Source organism: Calonectris borealis, chromosome 7 (genome assembly GCF_964195595.1).
Source record: "Calonectris borealis chromosome 7, bCalBor7.hap1.2, whole genome shotgun sequence".
NCBI lineage: Eukaryota > Metazoa > Chordata > Aves > Procellariiformes > Procellariidae > Calonectris > Calonectris borealis.
The window spans coordinates 27290302-27310550 of NC_134318.1; the positions used below are offsets into that span (position 1 = coordinate 27290302).

General features: G+C 47.2%; 2 protein-coding genes across 2 annotated transcripts; both read right to left on the minus strand.

Moving 5' to 3' along the window:
- Nucleotides 1–911: 911 nt before the first annotated feature.
- LOC142084613 (homeobox protein vent1-like) lies at nt 912–2439 on the minus strand. Its single transcript, XM_075155458.1, has 3 exons — nt 2217–2439; nt 1810–2048; nt 912–1271 (listed from the first exon to the last, which is right to left on the minus strand). Exons 1-3 carry the CDS (start codon nt 2437–2439, stop codon nt 912–914), a joined length of 822 nt encoding a protein of 273 aa, XP_075011559.1.
- An 8766-nt stretch (nt 2440–11205) lies between these two features.
- LOC142084614 (uncharacterized) lies at nt 11206–12265 on the minus strand. Its single transcript, XM_075155459.1, has 3 exons — nt 12046–12265; nt 11640–11860; nt 11206–11505 (listed from the first exon to the last, which is right to left on the minus strand). Exons 1-3 carry the CDS (start codon nt 12263–12265, stop codon nt 11206–11208), a joined length of 741 nt encoding a protein of 246 aa, XP_075011560.1.
- Between the last annotated feature and the right edge of the window lie 7984 nt (nt 12266–20249).

The window sequence follows — 20249 nt, forward strand, 5'->3', positions numbered from 1 at the left end:
GGGTGAATCAAAGGCCAAATTGCAGATTAAAATCCCATTTAGATGGTATGGCTATGAACTGAACACAATTATTCTCTTAAATTTTTTACGAAGTATTTGTTTTGGTAATTGTAAAACCTTAAAATTCCATACTGAAGGCTTGAACTGTTTAATACCTGTTTAAAGACACACCGACTTAATTAACATTTGTGATTAACATAGCTGATGCTTTCAGGTGCAAGATGGGACTCGAAATGCAAAGCAATAAATTGATTAATATTCAAGAAAAGAAACTCACCAACAGTTTATTCTTCCTCCTGGAGGATGCACTTAGCCAAAAGCACGGTGCAATGCTACTGTTAAGGTCCAGGCTCCCAAACACGCTCAACAACATACAGACTGTATCTCAGCATGAGTGTAGGAAAGTCACATAAGATGTATTAAAACATCTAAACCCTTCCCCATTACCCAAAACCGGAGTTCAGGTGACCATGGTCGTTTACACTGCACAAGTGCAACCTTTATAGAGTTGGCACATATAACACTGTTCCGGTTTTATTCATGTATTTTACATAACTGGGGATGTGCAATGAAATCAGTTTCTTAACATGCCGATTTCAGACTAAAATTAATAACTTTGCCCTACACCATGGGAAATTTGGCAAAAAGTTTCTGCCACCACTTTTCTCCCTCCAGCTTCCTACCAATATTTAAAAAAATAATAGCTTATCAAACAAAAAATTACTAAGAATGGCATCACATCTAATAAATTTTAATGTCAATTAGTACAAATATAAAATTATTCATTTTCACATTTAACTTAAAATAATAAACACATACTCTTCCAAATCAGACAAGAGATTCTGAGCACAAAATAATACATTACAGCATACAACACTTTTCCCCTTTGCCTGCCCGCTTTTTTTTTCCCCCTATAATGCATATACAGGGTGGCATTGCTTGTCCATTTTATTCTGAATAACCGGATGGAAAGAAGGATGAGGAAGAAAGCGTCGGTGGTAGTACGGCAGCTCGTTCGCCATGAAGCGGTAGGTGCTTTGCGATGCATTGTATCTGGGAAAGGAGAAGCTGAGCTGCACAGCAGGCAGCGGGGTAAAAGGCAGGAGTCTCTGGTGCTGTGGAGCAAAGGGGTAGTGGAGACCATCGTGAAAGAGGGCGGGTGGGGTCCCCGGGGGGTAGCTGTAGGGTGGAGCAGGGGACACGAGGCTCTGCTGGTGATCCTGCATCTGCCTCTTCAGTTTCATCCTCCGGTTCTGAAACCAGGTCTTGATCTGGGTAACAAAAAGAACGGGGTGGGGCGTGGAGGAGACAAGTCAGTCAGGGACTTTGCTTAAAAATGACGTGCGAACTATGAACAACTGTGTCGCAGCTGCCTTTGCCATTTTGCTCCACTTGAATTGACAGAGTTGGACTGATGCTGTCGCGCTAGTTAACCGAGGGCAGAGGATCTGGGGGATGTAGAGGGGAAGAGTGTCCGTGTTCAGCGATTTTAGATTAATCACTTGGAGTCTTTAAGACCGTATATAAGCTTTGCAAGATCTATGCAGATCGCTGTGTATCAAGGACAAGCAGTTTACCTTATTAAGAAATAAGAAACCCTGACATCTCCCCGGTAGAAAGTGCCCCCAAATTCCCCGAGTGTTAACTCGTTAATCCCCGAGGGATCCCACTACCCTTCCCACAGCCCCTGCTAAACCCAGCTGAAGACCGCTACGCCTGCTCAGCGCAGGAAAGGCCAACGCAAGACCGCCGAGCCTGGCTGCCCCTGCCCGACGCGGGCGGGAAGAACCCGCTTCCTCAGGCACCCACCTGCACCTCCGAGAGCTGCAAGGCAGCCGCCAGCTTCCTCCGCTCCGAGGCCCCCAGGTACTTCTGGCGCTGGAAGGTCTTCTCCAGCCGGCAGACCTGCTCCGAGGTGAAGGCGGTCCGCGCCCGCCGCTGCCGCCCGCGGGTCCCGCCCGGCGCCGCTGCCGCGGCGCGCTCCCCGCCCGCGCTCTCGCTCTCGTAGCCCGAGGACTCGTCGGCGCTCAGCGAGCCGCCGTCGGGGGCTGCAAAGGGGAAGAGAAGGGGAGGCGGTGAGGTCTCTTCCCCAGCTGAAGGGGGTGCCTCCCCTCCGCTCGTCCTGCCGAGCCGTTGCACCGACGGGAGTCGAAGTCCCGTGTATGTCCCCCCCCGCCGGCTCCCCTCTTCTCCCTCGCTGTCCCCTCCTGACCCACCTGGCTCCGACGGGTATGGGTCGGTGGGCTCTCGGGGACCGTCTCGGCCACGCTCCACCGCGCAGAGCTGGCTCGGCCGCGGCCCCCCCCGTCGGGGCTCGACTCTGACCAGGAGGGGGGTACTGCCGAGCGAGGTGGGAGCGCGGGGAGGGGGCGCGCAGCAGATGTGGGGCCTGACCCCGTGGGGCTTGGTCTCTGCCAAAAGGAGTTCGGCCTGGTTCATGGCGTAGAGGGGCTCGGGGACCGCCGGGCTCGGCCCCCTCTTATATGGGCGCTCCGGTCCCGGGCGAGCTCGTTTGCAAGTGTGAACCCACATCAAAGTGGGAATCGAGCAGAGATAACAGCTGCCAGCGAGGAGGAAAGTTCACACGTATGGCAAATGTCTACAGCCCCTGGCTCCAGCGTGTCTGCGGGGCCGGGGAGACCCCCTTGAAGTGCAAACCTGCCCCTCTCCCCCGGAGGGCAGGGCACGGGCAGGCCCAGCCCCGCAAAGGGGCGTTTAAAGATACGGATGGTGCCGGTAACAGCGCGGTTTTACCCACTCCGTTCTCAGCCGCGGGGTCCCGCGTTGCGCAGGTACCCAAAACCAGGAATAAGGGATGAGGGGTAACGTAAGGCCGGCAGGGCCTGCCAGTCCCGCCGTCGGGCACTTCACCTCGGGGGAGCTGTGGAGACCGGCCTCCCGGGGAAAAGCCGTGGGGGGCCGCTATCAAGAAGTCCCTATCCCCGAGCTGAGCCCTCACCCCCGGGGACCGCGGCCGGGCTGTGGGATTAGCAGGGCCGCGGACCCCCTCAGCTTGAACTTGGCGCCGCCTGTCTAGCCAGAAAACGCAACCGATCTTCCAGAATTTAGCGATCAAAGCACTAAGTGGGCAGCAAAGCTCGCACCTCATCAACTTCAAACTATCCCAATCCACACGTCGCTTCCAGAGAAGGAGGATGCCCTTGTTATGCGGGGAGGACACCAAGACAACCCCCAGCAAAGCTTGACTGGGGAAAGGCCGGCTGGGGAAAGGGGCATCCCAGCAGCTCAGCCCGTGGCCGGGCTCTTCTTGTGTCCAATTCTTGTGAGAAAGACCGCACCGACCACGACCCCACTGGCAGTTGGATAATGCATACTCTAACCCTCGGTGCTTCCTAAAGACCAGGGGAAGCGATCGCCATCCCTGTAACTGGGTGAATGCATTGCCAGGACCTCAGTTTCCACTACACTCCTTGGGGTTCCCACCAGGATGCACAACTGAAAGGACTGGGCACCATAAACCTGGGTCTAATGGGGCGGGAGCTTATTTCTTTCTAAGAACAGAGCAATAATCTCGGTTCTCACACATAAGAGTAGATGTGAGTTTTCTTTCTCTAAAAAAAAAAAAAAAAAAAAGTCAAACACCCCAACCAAACCAACTCCCCTCAAAATTCCCCAATTTATAACGAGAGATCAGGGGAGAAAATCATACTTGTGCTACCCATTTTCATTGTTTCAAGCGTTCCCGTAACTCGATGGCCACCGGAACGGACAGTGCGTTATTGACCCCTCCCGCCCCCAAGGGCCACACCGGCTTATCCCAGCTCTGGTCCCAGGGGAGCGGTAAAGCCCAGGCACTAGAGCAATGCAAACACCTTACCAAGCTCACAGAGCCCAGGAGCTGGATTCCTCCTGGAGCTTTGCTTGCAACACAGGCTCCTAAGGGCAGGGATGGGACAGGCTGTATTTGCCTCAGCACAGCCCTGATAGAGAGATCGGCCTGTTCCTCACGGGGTGCTGGGCACAGCCACTGATGGAGGTTCAATTACCGCTGGCACAAGACTGTCATTTTTTCTGATATATACAAGCCAGCGCAAAAGCCCAAGCAATTGAACACTGAGCTGGAGACCAGACTCCCTCCCTGGGTCAGAAACACATACCTGTGTGTGCCACTGACCGAACCAAAACCACCGTAACAGGGGAGCGTTTAAACCCCATAGCATTTCCTAGACACGTTTCAGTCAAACAGGGACAGGTGACTCATTGCTCCCCAAAAGAGCTAAGTGCCTGCACATTAATTTTAATAACTTCTGGATTTAATAACTATTCCTGAACTATCCACCTGTGTATGGTCCCTCTTTTTCTGGAGCAAATGCACCACCGTACTCACTATCTCCACCTTATTTCAGAACACCCATTTCTGAATAACTCCATGTGTGGACAAATCCAAACAGGGAAACTCAGGCTCCGCCATGTATAAATTCATCCACAGCAAGCTGTTTCTTGTAATGCATTGCGTACTATCCGCAGAGCCTGACTGCCTTGCCAAAAACAAGTTTTGGAGGTACCTGAAAACCACTGGGATGCAGGAGCTCCTCAACTGAGCACACACCCACCCAGCAAGCAGTGTGCTCCTCCCAGGGGGGGCCTCCCCACCAGTTCTCCAGCAGATTAAACCTATGCCAAGCCAGGCAGCCCTGGGTCCCCTGTGCCCTGCAGTCCCCCCGACCGGGGCACACAGTGACACCCCAGGGACTGCCATCTAGGGAGGGACACTTCACCCCTACCACCAAAATTAAACCAGGCATGAGATGACCATTCAGCGCTGTGCCCAAAGAGACCAGCGTGCACATTGGCATTTATATATTATGTGTCTCATAGAGGGAAACTGTTAGTACCCCTGAGTAGCTGCTGCCGTTTCCCCTGTCATTTGACTGAGTATGCAGGGAAGCAGCTGACCCATCCCACTGTTTGCTGAAAGTCAAAGAAAACTACCTTTTTTTTTTTAAGTTAAAATCCAATCTGAATTGCCTGTTGAATAAGATGTTTATACCCAACCCTAGGATCCGCCCCCCCGGACGAACATAGCTGCATCTGTGGACCACAAAACCCTGGAACAGATGGGGTGGGAGGTGTTATGTAGCTGTTGTAGCTCCCATCAGAAAGAGGTGGCAGCTTGAGAAACTTGAAAACTTTGATGACCCTGGATGGTTAGAAGCTCTGCAGCTGTAGTTAAATCCTCCCATCACCTTGCAGAAATATGGTGCTTAAAGGAGACACAAATTTACTTCCACTCAATTCTTTTGTATCACTTTAAACTTTTATATCATTCAATTGATATATAACCACGATAAAAAATAAATCTGAGTGTTTAGGGAAATTTATGTCTTTTCATGTAGAATTCTGTATACCCAGAACTTGGGAATACTGTAGAATCTTGGAAAATACATGTATTTTTCCTTACATGATTTATATTAAGAATATAGTGGACCCATTTCTCCAAATCATATTTCAAAATATTTATTGTTCTGCATTTGCATGTAAGCCTTACAACCATAAGAAATATGCTTGTTTCAAGAAATTTACTGATAACTTATGTGCACTTGTAACTCATTATGATACCCTGAAATTTAGGTGCGGTGATTAATGCCAGGATATGAGAATTACAGCAAAGGTCATCAGGAAAAAGTGCTCTTTTTCATGCAAACTCAAGACTTCTAGGGACAAATGGTAGATTAATCTCACTGGTACACAATGGGAATATTTCTTTTGGGGCTTTGTGCACGCACACAAAGTATAAGCCCTGAGAACAGTCAGGACTGCAAGCATGAAGGTATTGTTGGGGGGGAAGGTTCAGCCCATTACCTAGGCTGCAACTTTTCCTGCACCAGTTACTAGAAGCTCATTCTTTACTAGAAGTTGAAGTACTTGTACTCCCCAAGAATGCTGTTGGTATGCCAAGTCCTTCAGCATACCATCCCACCTGTTTTTGTGTGACAGCATAAGAAAAAAATGGTCACAAATTGGAAAATAGAAGAATAATTCTTCTCAAGAAAAATAGTTTCTAGCATAATTGGGCAAATCTTCAGGTTCCAAACTTTCCTTCTACAAACTTTCCATGTTTGTAAGAAGCAGTCCATGAAAACATGGTATACTCAGCAGTCTATCATAGCATTTATCATAGATTAAGAGCTGATGTACTAGGTCACCAGACTTGGCACATGCTGGGCCACGAAGTTACTGGCTCCATCATAGGCAGATCTCATTTACCTTTCTGAAACGCACAGAGATTTCAACATCGTCTTGACAAAACTGGAAAAGCGGGGATGATAGAGGATGCAGTAAGAACAACTGCCATGCCACCCTACCCCGCTCTCTGGGGGAAAAGAATCCAACACACCCAAACCCCAAAAAAAACCACTGCACAAAGAGACAGCAGTTTTTTTAGGAGAGAGTCTGTGGTAGCCCTTCAGAGGTAAGTAAGCTGGCTTACTGCAGGGGACGAGGTCAGCATTGCTGGCACGCAGGCAAGACAGGATATGTTGCCCTGCTCCGCACAAAAACCCAGGACCGTAGCTAGTGCAGGGCCTGGGCTGGGCTCCCTGCCCCGTCCCCTGCCGCGGCCGGTAGGACAATTGATCACTGTTTATACCCTCCACTGCTCCCCTTTGGAAATGCTAACTGGGTTATTCAGCGCCTCCTTTGATGTCCTGATAGGTGCTATTAGATAGTCAATTAGACATCAACGAGATCGATTGTTTCGGAATAGACGCTTTTCTGTTTGAAGTACCCGTGAACACTAACAGGGCCATCACCCAGTCGCTCCTTTGCCCACGGGAACAATGCGGGCTAACACACCATAAATAACAAATGCTACTGACTCACCCGGCAGTGCTGCACCCTCTTCCCTCCCGGCTCACACGCCGCAAGCCCAGGTATTGCTATTAAGCAACTGTGGGAGCAAACACGGGCTTTGCATTGGAAACAATTTATCGGCAAAATCTCACTCAGTTCTTTGCGCAACTAATGCACAAAGTGCCTAGATAAGTTAAGTACAAATTAGCTGGAAACAAAATAGTACTTGAATTCCCATGCACACCATCACCATGTTGCCCGAGGACTTGTGACACCTCCACAGTTGTTCGGAATTGCCCAGGTAGAATTACGAAGCACTAAAACAAGAATTAAAGCACCTAGCCTACCTGAATACCAAAGAGCTGCCGGGATTGAGCTCCCTACTAAATATCATTAGAAGATAGCACCACGTCGAGGCCTAGGAGTTTAAGAGACAGTTGCAAAGGAAAGGTAGTAAAGTCTGCACGAGGAACAAGTCGAGACCAAGAGACCTCTCCTCTTTCTTCCTGCCCCCGCTTCGGTGGGATTTATCAAGTTAATTGTCATCTAATTGCGTATCAAAGAAAGAGATAATGGGCAGCAGTTAGATGTAATGGCCTGCCAGTGCGAGATCTCTCCCGATTAGCACACAACGCCGAATAACTTCACCTGGTTTGTAAAGAGTTCCCTGGAGTGGCTCCACCGTGTCTGGGAGCTGTAGGGGGGGAATACCCCGACCTTATTCCCAATCCCCTGTTGGCTGCTCTCGCCAAATTGGGACAGGCGTTAACAAGCGCGGGCTGCAGACGGCTCCCTGCCATTACCGCTGCGCTAATTCAATCATGTTTCTCCCCCTCCCCGCACGCACTGCAGGGGAGAAAGGCTTTGAAGTTAGTGCTCTGGCAATTTTCCCCTCCCACCCCTTTTCCTCCCCGGGGAGCCCAGTTTCCAGGTTATACAGCCTCTTCCTCGAGAGCCGCCAGGCCGGGAGCTCCGACAGTTTCAGCGTTAAACTGCTCCTCCCCAGCTAATCGGCTCAGCTTTTCCATTTGTAGCTGACTTGCAGACAAGGCTTTGTCTTGCCGGAGAGCAGTCCGGTGCTGATGGTTATTGTGATGCGATTAAAGACACAAAGGGGAGTGCTAGAAACGAAGGGGTCTCTCAGCCGCGCTGGCGGAGCAGCCCGGGCGGTTATCGGCAGGGCTGCTGAGCAAGACGGGGCTGCTGCCGGCCCCGTGCAGCGGGTGCGGTGGCAGGGCAGGATCGCTTTGCCCTCCGGCGAGGGACTACCAGTGTGCAGGAGTCCTGCCCTGGCACTAATGCACCGTTATTACTGCCGGGGGTAAAACACAGTGGGTGAGAAATTAAAACAAGCAGGAATAAAATATAAAGGGTTGTCTGGGTTTATTTCTCCCAGATCAGAGATAAAACTTGCAACCACGTTTTAGTAACAGAATTCGACCGCTTTCGCAAAATGAAATGATTTCACACACAGTTTTCTAGACCACTGGAATGTAGTTGTTACCTTCTAGAGAAAGCCGATTTTTGCAGGTAGAAGAGGAATTATCATGTAGATGTTCGGAGGAATATGCTACCATTAGGGACTCGGCCAAGTGAGCATCACCTCTCGTGTTCATTTGAGCAATTGCCGGGAAACGGGACAATATTTGCAAGCTAGAGCTGCCAAAACACTGGCAAGGCGTTTCGTGTGCTTGTCAAGTGTACATGTGGCCAAGGAGTCATTATGTTAAGTGATCATTAGCACCTTTTCAAACAGAGCCCGGCTTCTCCCGCCCAAAGACAGGACACCCCGTTAGCCCCGCTCGCCAGCCCGCGCCCACGAAACCCGCCTGCCTTAGCAAGGCTACAGGGAGCCGCATACAGGCACTCCGCAAGCAAAGCCTCCCCCTCCGAGATTGCCCTATGGCTGGTGCCGCTCGGCCCCGCAGCCCTGCTTGTCCCAGCGTAGTCCTCACAACCTCCGTGGGCTTGAATCGTGGCCAAGATTACAACGCTACATGTTGTCGCGGCAGCCCCAATTGCCTCTGGCTTGCTCTAAACCTTTGCACGGAGGGGAAACTGCCCCTCCACACACCCCCCACTCCGAGCACCGATGCTGCAGCCGCGCCGGGGCCGGGAGGGTGGACCCGGGGAGGACCCCGGCAGGGCTCAGCCAGAGCTGTCCCCAGGAGAGAGCTGACCCAGGACATTCGGAAACCCCGATAAGGTCTGCTCCTGCCTCTTCCTTATTTCCCTTCGGGAGGGGGGGAGGGGGGGTCTCCGCCCCTGCACAATCCCTGTCCCCACGGGAGCAGCTCCCCTCCGCGGGTGGGAGCACTTTGTTGTCCGTCTCTCCTCCTGAGCCCTTTCATCTCTGTCTCACTTCCCCCGGGCCCAGCTGCGGTGGTGCCCGTCCCCCCTTCCCTTTCACTCTCCCCCCATTTGGCCCGGGGCTGAGGCGCTCCCGCAGCGCTGCGGGCAGCCCCGGGCCCGGCCGGTCCCCTCGGAGGGTGCTGCCCCCCCAGCCCCCGATACCGCCGGGTCTGGCTTCTAACAGCACGAAGGGCTATTACTATTCCTTTTGTACGGGGTGAGCAAAGCATTTGGAGGAGACGTGGGTTCTCCTCTGTGGCCACGCAGATTATAAAGGGATCATTTAAGCCCTCAACCACTATCCCCTTGAAAACTGGATAGCCAAATCGAGTCTCATACTTAGGACTCTTTTTTTTTTTAGGTAAATTGTCTATTTACTGGCCTTGACTGGTTTCCTATTTTAAAAATGTCACTGCTTTAGAGCAGAGAAAATATTCACCATTGCAGTTTTCTGTAAACATCCCAGTTCCCTAATAACATTTGAAAAACTCAGAGAGAATTGCAGATTTTTTTTTTCTTCGAATCAATATAGCCGTTTAGTAATACCTGACTTTGAGAAATAAGCCTCCATTCAATGGGAATTTTTATCTCGTGTCAACGAATTTCCTTAATCCCAAACTGCATCATATTCCTGAAGAGATCTCAGCAAGATTGATAGCACCTGAGCCCTTATTAGTTTTCCAAAACTCTTGCATTAGAGCCACATTAATTGTGCAATTGCAAGCAAATACTAATATCTCAAAAGGCTAGAAAAATACGGCATGGATTACAAAATAATTAAGGGGACTTCCAAATGTGATAGCTACTCAGAAAATCAAAGGCCACAGCCTTCAGCAGCACATAATGTTGTTTTTTACCGGGCAAGTGTACTCAAGTGGCAGGCTGGGCCCTGTATACAAAAGAAAATAAGTGTGTTCAGGGATGACTAACAGAGAACCTTCAGACCATTCATTATATGAGCCCAGATCACAAGTGTGCCGGAAATTTTCTAATAACCCCCGAGATCAACTCTAAAGTGATGGAAATTTTTATTGCTCTTTTCATGTTTCAAATTGACTTTGAAAGATTTATGGCAACTTACATCAGTCAAGGATCATTTCTCAGAGCCCTTTCTCTAGCCTGAAATCAGACCATTTTGATCTTCAGTTTTCTAGAGCGTTATTCGAATTTTAAAAGTGCATAGCACAAACTTGGTGCTTTCATGGTAACAAACTTTACTGCCACTTAGGGAAAACCAGCTTTGGAATGTTACATTTCTTTTGATCATCACCTTCATACCCCATTAGGTGCATGTGAGATGCTGAGATACTATTTTGTTGATAAGAAATTTCAAGGCTAGATCTTTTCCAAGATCAGTTTAGGCCCTTACTAATCTACCGAGGCTGCACATGAATGCGTGAAGATATATTTACATATTTATTTAAAAAGTAACTTTTACATCTTAAAATCATATTCTGTATGTTATTTAAAGGGCTTCAACAGAAAGCATCTGTTCCACTACTATAGCAAGCCCAGTATTAAGCATTAATGACAGGTGTATCCACATATTTGGTTAAAAGCACAGTCCTGTCAGAGAAAGTGCCATCTAGGAAGTAGCTGAAGGGGCTGGATACCTGCTTTAGAGGACAGGGGGAAATTCACACTTTTTTTTGCATTCACCCCCAGTAAATCGCAGGGGGCCAGAACAGATCTAGAGAATAAGGAGTCTATGCTTCCTTTAATGAAGAGGAGCTCTCTTTTAGGGCAGGATAAATAGCTCTACAACCCTTGTGGAAGGAATTCACATGAAAGCTGGAAAAAGTTTAGGTTTATTAAAAGATTCCATTTATATTAGTGTTTGTCCCACTGTGTTTCTATTTTACACAGTTGCATATAAATGGAGGGGCCTGAAGTCCATGGTTCAGATTGTCCAGTATGTCTCTGTAAAATATTTTGCTCAGTGCTGCATCGTAACTTCGCCAGGCAGTTACAGACAACGACAGCGCAGATGATAGCTATCAGTAGTGCAAGTCCTCCTTAGTCACAGTCTGTATCAGAGGGTCAGACACCCAGCAAGAAAGCTCTGGGATCCCTGTACCCTACAAAGCAGGGTGCCGCCCAAAAGCCCACAGGCTGTGCTCTGCAGGCGCTGCTGAGGTCCGGGGTGGGTGCCGAGATGAAGCCTCCAGAGGCAGCCCCTTGCCGGGGCAGAGGTGGTGGCCGGGCCACGTATGTGAGCTGCAAGGGTACAATGCCGCTCTGAGGTCCGTAAGGGAGAGGGGGGCTGCAGAAATGCTCCGTCCTCAGCTCCTGCAGCTGCCGTTTGAGCTTCATCCGGCGGTTCTGAAACCAGGTCTTGATCTGGGGGAAAGGAGAGGAGGGAAGGAGAAGAGATGGGGTTATTATAGCGGCGCCCAGCCCACGCCGTGGCCCACGCCCAAGCCGTTGCCCGTGCTGTTGCCCATGCCCCCCTCGTCGTGCCCCGCCGCGCTCACCTGCACCTCGGAGAGCCGCATCCTGCCGGCCAGCTTGCGGCGCTCGGCGGCCCCCAGGTACCGCTGCCGCTGGAAGGAGCTCTCCAGGGTGCTGAGCTGCTCGGCGCTGAAGGCCGTGCGCAGCCGCCGCCCGCCCCTGCCGCCCGGCTCCTCGGGGCAGGAGCACTCGGGACCCGCCGCCGGCGGGGGCTGCCCTGCGCCCCACGGCCGCTCGCCTGCTCCTGGGGACAGGGGAGAGGGAGAGAGGGGTCAGCCAGGCCCGGGAACCGCGGGGGCGCCCGCCCGCCTCCTTCGCCTGCAGGCAGCCACCGACAGCTGGCCTCAGGGGGCGGCACCGGGCCTGCCCGTGCCCCTCTCCCAGCGGGAAGCACCGGAATGCCCCGACGGCCGCGGAGACCGCGGTTACCTGCAGCGGGGGGGGCCGCCAAGCGCTCCCTGCTCCTGCCGCCTCTCCCGGCCCCGGCAGACTGCTCTTTGCTCTGCTCGCTCAAGCCGGGGCTGGAGCCGGAGCCGGAGCCGGGCCGGAGGCCCACGGAGGATGCTTGGTGTGGGGAGCCCTCGCTGGGGCTCTTGAGGGCCTGGCTGCTCTGGGACAGCCACTCCACAGAGAAAGGGGCCTTGGTCATCCTGCCTTGCTTCGGAGATGACGGGAAGGTGAGCGTCGGGGAGCACAGCTCCTCCTTTATACCGCAAGTCTCAGAGGAAAACGTTGTTTGTGTAAATACACATCAAAGGGACAGATAAGTATCATCTAATTGCCATCAGTCCTCCCCCCAACAAAAGATACCGTTCACACATTGCCACAGCTCGCGGACGCTCGGCTCCGCCGTGTCTGCCCCTGGAGGAGTTCACTCCGCCGTCAGTGATTTACAGCTCTTGTTACATCCTATCCCGATGTAAATGGCATTTATAGAGCTGAGCGGCCTCAAACGGCGCTGGGGAATGCACCCCCGGGGGAGCGCACAGGGACCAGCATCCCCGGACGCTGGCGGGAGAGGGGACGCTGCTGCTCCCGATCCCCCTTTCTCTAGAGCTGGCTTTTTCATTCCTTTTCAAGCAGAAGATCCACTGTCCAAAGGGATCTTCCCAAGCCTGCTCCTTTCTGGGCTGAGGCAAGCAAGTGGATAAACTCACTCATCGCATTCTCCCGGGACTGCAGCATCAGGTTATAAGCACCAGGCACAGGGTGAGGGGTTTGGAGAAGGTTGTGAAACAGAAAAGGTGAAGGTCAAGGCTGTTCGGTTGTACCAATCGGCCAGCTCCCGGCTGCTTATATAAAGTATGTTTTCTGGACTAAAGAATCAGAAGAAGACAATTGTTGCCTTAGAATTAACATTCTGCTAAGATTTTTGCTGATGTTGCAGAATTCATGTCATATCTTCCCTCCCAGATCTCTTGCAGCTGTGCAGGTCACACAAGTTTCTCTGCTATCTTACTCCCCCCGTCTTTCCTCTTATTACCTTATGCATGTCTTTCAGAAGTGTTCCCATCAATCTTTGGGTTTTGTGTACACCAGGAACAGTTGGCTGCTGCAGTAATGCCTCTGTTGTATATTGACAAAAGGGTCCTGGTGCTTTACAGGCTGTTTTTCACTGCAGGGTAACCATGCATTCCCTCCCCTTTCCATCCTCCCCTCCTGTGTAAGAGTAGAGTGGGACTACTGCACCCCTGCTATCACAGGGTAACTCCTATCATACCCCTGCTTGGTATCAGTCTGCCTCCAGAAATCACGACTGCATGTCTGATTTATTTGTCCTTGTTCCTGCTTTCTGCTTTACACTCATCCTCTACCACCTGCATGCAAACCCAGTGCTCTACTATCCATTTACCCTGTGACTTGCTCTGTTATTTCCGCCATTCCTGCTAGATTTCTTAGCATTCACTTTCTCTAAGATAACAGTTAACGTAACCATGCCTCTGTCCATTTCCTAGGCTGTCAGTGAAGTAGAGGCTTGAAGACTGAACCCCTCCTACTTTAGTTTATGTCTAAATCTTTCAATGTATTCAATTTTAATCTTACAAAGATATATTTTTTCTTTATGTTAATCCAGTAAAAAGTTTTACTCAAACCCTCTTCATCTATCTTTTCCTAAACCCAACATTTCAACTTCCTGTCCATTCAAAGTATGGTTGCTATATTCATCCATCACTAAATCCTACCATTTTCTGCTTACTAGAAAATTGTTTCATTGAATGATGTTCAAGTTTGACTTGTGAGCCCCTTCTAAGCTGTGTCTCCTCGCTTGTTCATTCTCAGGCGTAGTCTGAGTCCTCCTCTGTTCTACCAGTGATGCCACAGTTCAAGAGTTAATTGTCTCTGACCAACAAAAATACAAACGTTATTGTCACCATTATTTAAAGGTGGCTAATAACCAACCTAGAACCTGTGGGTGCTACCACAACCAGGCATGACCGTAGTCCTCCTGGAGCCCTTTGCTGCTGGCCTGTGAAGGTAGGGATTGACTCTGCAGCCTGCACTACAGCAACAGCCTGAGCCCACTAAAAAAGCTTCTTGGAGGAAACTGAGGGAAAATGTAAAATGTAAAAATGGTGTAAAAATGGTGTAAAAATGTCTAAACAAACACTCAAGCATTAATGCCTCCTCTACATCTGTTACATACCTAAAGAAGCCTACAAATATCTCTAGCATGGACAAAGCCCTGCAGTACATATATATTTGTTTTTTTCACTGTATGAAAATGTTTGATATCTAATTACTTAAAACCTCATCCACTTATCCTTCTCAAGCACTTTCTGATTAACGATGGAAAGTTTAGAAAGTTTATTTGACCAAAATGTACAAGATTGGTTTTAAATTTCCTCTATTTTATATACAAAATCACCCCCCTGCCCCTTTCCCTGCCCCACCGTGAATATTCGAAGAACAGATTCTTAACTATTCTTTTCATTAGGTAAATGTGAAGACCACCCCCACCACTAACCTGAGGGAATATTTTAAAATACCAGAGCTCCTGAGCACTAGCCAATTCTGGTGCCAACATCTTTCATAGAGCAGACCAAGTAGGCAGGAGACAAAGAAGAGACATACAGGAGTCTGCTCTGTTAACCAAGTTACTAAATGACAAGTCCCTTGAGTTAGTTGTGTCTAACACGTGGCCTGGAAGCAGCCTCTCCAGTCAGAACTGGGAATACTAGTGCCATTGCCTGCCTGGAGAATCCTGCCAAGCCTCCTTCGCAGTCAGGCAAAACGCCTTTCTCAAGGACTGAATTCTCATGAACATCAGAAAAAGGAAGTGTAACTTTCCTGCAAGCTTCCTTCGCAATTTAAATCTCTCTCATTACTTTAACAGCATTCTGCATCACAGATGGGGCAAGGTCCCATCGCAGGGAGATAAATATGTCCCTTGTGCCCAGAATTATTTCCATTCCTAGTCCCTACATAATATTATATATACATATAATATAAATATATATGCTACTTACATACTTTATATAACATATATACGTATATATACACACAAATTTTTTTTAAAAAGTATAAAACAGTCTATCTGTATGATGTTATTTTTTCCAGCTTTATTTTACGTCAACGAATAAAGGCCCTTAGCAAGCTGTTGAATAGGATGAAAAGAATACATGACATATGATGGTGCTCTAAAAAATAGAAAATCTCAGGTTTTAGCATCCACTGATACATCTGTCACATAGTTTCTTTACAGATTTTAAGACATTTTCACCATCTGAGCTGCAAATTACATCTTTATACACTGCTGATTTATTAATTGCATTTTATTGAGAAAAATGTCACGGCAAAAGATGGTGTTAAATGTTGAGCGCTCAGAGACACAAATTGATCACGTTGTGACAAGGTTAAACCAAATCTCATTTCCATTATACACAAAAGGTATAAGTATCCTGGATAGATGGCAGATGACTTTTGGATGTAACGACTGCTACAATATTTAACAGCTGCTAGTTTAATTTTACCTAAAATTCTTAAGCTGCCTTCTTTCCATTTCTATGTATTATTCATTAGGTGTTTGTTTGAAAACCACCTGCTAAACTGTGAGTTAGAAATACTATGTTTAAAATCAAGTGATGTGGCCAATGGGATGAAAACCTGCTCATGATAAAGTCCGTGGGAATTTGTCAGAGGGTGAAGCAGGAACAGATAGGACCCTTCACTTTGCTGCTACAAGGAGGTTAAGACAAAAAGCTCAGACATACCAATATGACTGCCACTAGCAGAAGTCTTAAGATCCATTTACTTAAGATAATGACAATGCTTTATGCAGATGTTTGTACAATATATAGTTGCTCTCTTTGGGGAGTCAGCACCTTCTCCATGAAAATAAGGACCATCAGCTTCCTGAAGACCAAAGGAGACCGAGGATCATAATGCCAAATGCCACCCCAGGCCAGGCCATTCTGTGGGAGGTGATGTAGAAAGGAACATTTTAGCATCCAGGGGAATTAAAGTGAATTGAGATTTGTCACTTGACACTGAGCCCTATATTTCTTGTAAGCAGCAGCTGCATTCAAAGAGGGCAAGAAGTGGCTTTATAGATGTCTGACTGGAACAGGTAGGATGGGATCAAGATAGTGGTGCTTATACGCAAAGCAGCTCTGCAGAAATGTGTACACGCAACACTGGTCTCAGGCTGAGGAGGTTCTGCAGAACTAGCTAGTCCTGCTTGGATGCCTGCTAGGCAGTTGATAACAGATGTATTTTGGGATAACAGCTTAGCCTTTGAGAACTAATTGCTGCTCCACATCTTCCAACCCCAAGGCCACCCCTGCCCTACTCAGCCAGCTCAGAGCTCTGCAGAGGGGCAGGATTGTGCTCTGAGATATCCCCTTCCTACTGAAGCTTTGAAGGAACAGAAGAGAGAGTAACTAAGGACTGCCAAGTACCTTGGGTTCCCCACAGGTACTGGAGAAAACTGCTGTGACTTGGCCTTACTGCAGTGGAGGCACACAAGACCAAAGGAGGGGACCGTCCTTTCGTAACAGCAGGTGACCCTTTCTCGTAACAGTGGAGGGTCCTGTGAGACCAGAGTAGAGTGAACTTGTGGTCCTTGGGAGTAGCTAGGTGGTGGTGCAATTAAAAGAGTGAAAAAGGCAGCTTAGGACACACAGGAGGATGGGTGGACATGCAGATTTCCTATGAAGGTCTGCCCAGTGAAGCAAGGGCTGCTGGCATCTGCTACACAACTTATATGGTCTTTGCCCTGGCATGTTTATCCAACCATTGTAATTTCTGAGAAATCACTCTTTAGGACTTAAAAGCATTACAAATGGCCTCTAACCAATCTCTTCATTATCAATTATTATAATCTTTTCTCTTTGACAGAATAAGAGCTACTTTTCCATGAGGAATGAAAAGACCATATGTGCAGAAATACCAGGAGGGCCTGGAATAAACAGAGTGACAATGCATAGATGAAAATTAAATGTCTCATCATGCTTGGAATTGATCTAAATCAACACAGCACTCAAAATGCCAAGAGCTCCCATGGCTCTTTACCATACGGCTGTTACTAGCAGCTAAGCAGAATCGGTGAAATGTTTTAAAAAGATACATATTCTGCAGAGAGGTGCTGTAAATGTTAAGAAAGAAAACACTTATATATGTTTTTAACAGTTCCTTACCCAAATTTAAGCTTATTAAAAAAGAAGTCAAAGTCAATATGAATCAGGACCACATTTAAGACATGTACCACTGTTGTTACAGAAGCAAGTTTCACTAGCAGATTCTTTCTTTTTTTAATTTATTTTTAAATTTTTATTAGACAAACTATTATAGTTGGAAAACCAGCCAAGTTTCAGGCATGTAAATCCTTCTTTAGCACTCTTTGATGTCATACTGTCATTGAGAGAGATCGCTATGGACACTGCTCAAACAAAACTGCTCAAAAGTCTGTATTTAGTTTAATTCTGTCTAGACTGGTAGTCAGACTTTTAAAACTATTAGTTGAAAGGAAGCAGCATGAAAAGGACTTTAGAAATGGTTTTATTTTCCAAAGTAGATAGGGATTAATAAATAAATATGCTTTAGGATGTGGGTTGTGTTAAAAATATGAATTATCTAGGGATATGAGATGCACCTACAGAGAATAATGTGCATATGCAAATTCACATAAATCCCACTGGTTTTAGCAATTGTTCAGATCCCTTGGACAATCTGATCAAGACCACAAAATGCCACACTTAGACACCCTGAAATCTTTTCGAAACCTAACAGAGAGGCTTACTTCACATTTTAGATTAAGGCCTTTTTCTTTGTCAGTCTTTGCTGAAGGATAAATTTTTTCATGATGGTTACTTCTAAAGTTACCTTTAACAACCTATTACATATCAAACTAAGAATGCATTAAATCAGAAATGTTCCATTATTTTTACTTTTTGTTTCTCACAAATACTTTCTAAACAAATTTAGCTATACTATGACTAAAGCGTTTATCATTCCTGAAAGTAACTTTTCACTTTCAGCTATTAAAGAATGAAACTTCCCCCTCGCCCCACCTCTATTTTGGAGTTAGCATTTGAGCATGATGGGTCAGCAGGAGAATGAGCTATCACAGTTGGCAGCCCTGGGTCATCTATCACCCTCTGTGTCCATCCTGGTCTATGCCATACAATGCTGCTTTGAAATGTATTGGTCCCAGCAGTGAAAATATTTTACTGACTCTTCCTTCCCTTAACTCACACCTAATATAAATCAGATCTTTGTACTGCTCCAAAACCAGTCTGTTCAAATTAAATGGAAATAAATGTAATCTTTTTTTTTTTCTGACTTCAAGGGTCTTCTCCATTTCATGTTTCTAGTTATTTCTTCCCCTTTTCTGTATTCTTCACTATACACTGTTTCTTCCTATTTTCTTTTTTCCAGCCACTTCCATTTAGTACCCTGCAAATGTTACTGTTAGCTGAGGAAGAGAATAAATTTGGCAGGATGCAGAACTGTAGCAACAGAGCACAAATGACTGTCCATCTACCTTCACTGCACCCCAAAACAGGGAGCACAGACATATCCTGACCTTCCCTCTCATTTTACTGATAAGGGAAAAGCTGGGCTATAACAGGTGAGGACAAGAAAGTAGTTAGGTAAGATGCTTAACGCTAGCCCTATAACACGTAATTCAATGTCTATGTTTCCTCCAAGCAATGCAGCGTACTTCCTTTGACAGGTTTTACTGAGTGCATAACACATTGAGAGAAGGTAACTAAGATTTAAAATTATGAAGTTGTGTGTATATGTGTTTCTCTAAAAGATTAAAGGGAGCAGTTGAATGTAAACACATGTTCTTTTAAAAATGGGATACAAAAAATCTCTGCCATTTCATGTTTGCCTTTTTCTAATGGGCAGATTTTAGGCAGACATCTGGAAGGCCGATTGTTTTTCACGATACCTTTGCTCATAGTGCAGCACGTACATCTAAAAGGCTGCAAGGGTCTCTTGCGCCATCTCCTGGTTATATTAAGACTTCACATCCAGGAAATTGCTACACAAAGGAAGGGAAAAAGTTGCAGAAGTTTAGCTGAGGCAGTAACAGAATCATAGAGTGAGGGAATCATTTAGGTTGGAAAAGACCTTGAAGATCATCGAGTCCAACTGTAAACCTAACACTGCCAAGTCCACCACTAAACCATGTCCCTAAGTGCCACATCTACAGGTCTTTTAAATACCTCCAGGGATGGTGACTCAGTTCTTGGCAGCTAAGATGACTGCCAAGACTTGCTTTCCACCCTTCCCCAACACAGAGATGTGCATGGCGGGCTTTTACCCCTCTGCTGCTTTTAGAACGAAGTCACTTTTCCACTGCATTAGCATATGTATATAATGGAAATTCAGTATCCCTCTAGAACATCTTTTACATAAGTTCAAGTAATATACACCCTGGCAACACCTACTGTTTTGCTATGTATCAGTGGAAAAATGTAAATAAAACCTTGAAAATTAAAGTGACTGGAATACAATTAAATTAATAACCAAAGTAATAGCATTCCCTGATTGCAGGTAAGTATTTGAATTTGTGTCCAATCTACTTTACTGAGAACACAGAGGGACTGAAGATCCCTGCTGAGTCCCTCTCCCTTCTCAGGGACAGGACCAAGTGGGCCTGGGCACTCAAGACAGTTTGATCTGTTCTTACAGATTTACAGGAAAGGGGACCCTACACTTGTGTTACAGGTGAGTAACCTATTCCAGCGCTCCACATAAAGCTCTCCAATGTAAAAACTGAAACTGAATCACCCTTGCTTCAAAATTAATACTGCTTGCCTTAAGCTTCACAGAGCACGGAGAAAACTCACTCTGTAGCTACGATAACTTTTTACAGCAACATTTCACACACACAGTCCTGCTCAATCTAATCTTTTCTATGTACGTCTAACTCTTTCACTCTTCTCTGTTTATGTTTTCTAAACATATTTTTATTACTGTCCTCTATTCTCTTTCATTTTGCATGTATGTATCTTAAGTGCAGTGTTTAAATGGTAAGGTATTCCGGCTGACACTTCACTAGTGCCAAACAGAGCAAAATAATTACCTTCTGTCATATATGGCTCTCCTATAGTACACCTCAGGTCTTCCCTTTTTTTTTTTTTTTCTTTTTGAAAACTGTACACATGGATTCATATTCGATT

Coding starts and splice junctions, on each gene's coding strand:
- LOC142084613 (XM_075155458.1), bottom strand. CDS start 2,439: ATGAACCAGGCCGAACTCCTTTTGGCAGAGACCAAGCCCCACGGGGTC. Junction 2,049..2,216: donor CCCATACCCGTCGGAGCCAG/GTGGGTCAGGAG, acceptor TCCCCTTTGCAG/CCCCCGACGGCGGCTCGCTG. Junction 1,272..1,809: donor TGCAGCTCTCGGAGGTGCAG/GTGGGTGCCTGA, acceptor TTTGTTACCCAG/ATCAAGACCTGGTTTCAGAA.
- LOC142084614 (XM_075155459.1), bottom strand. CDS start 12,265: ATGACCAAGGCCCCTTTCTCTGTGGAGTGGCTGTCCCAGAGCAGCCAG. Junction 11,861..12,045: donor GGCGGCCCCCCCCGCTGCAG/GTAACCGCGGTC, acceptor CCCTGTCCCCAG/GAGCAGGCGAGCGGCCGTGG. Junction 11,506..11,639: donor TGCGGCTCTCCGAGGTGCAG/GTGAGCGCGGCG, acceptor CCTTTCCCCCAG/ATCAAGACCTGGTTTCAGAA.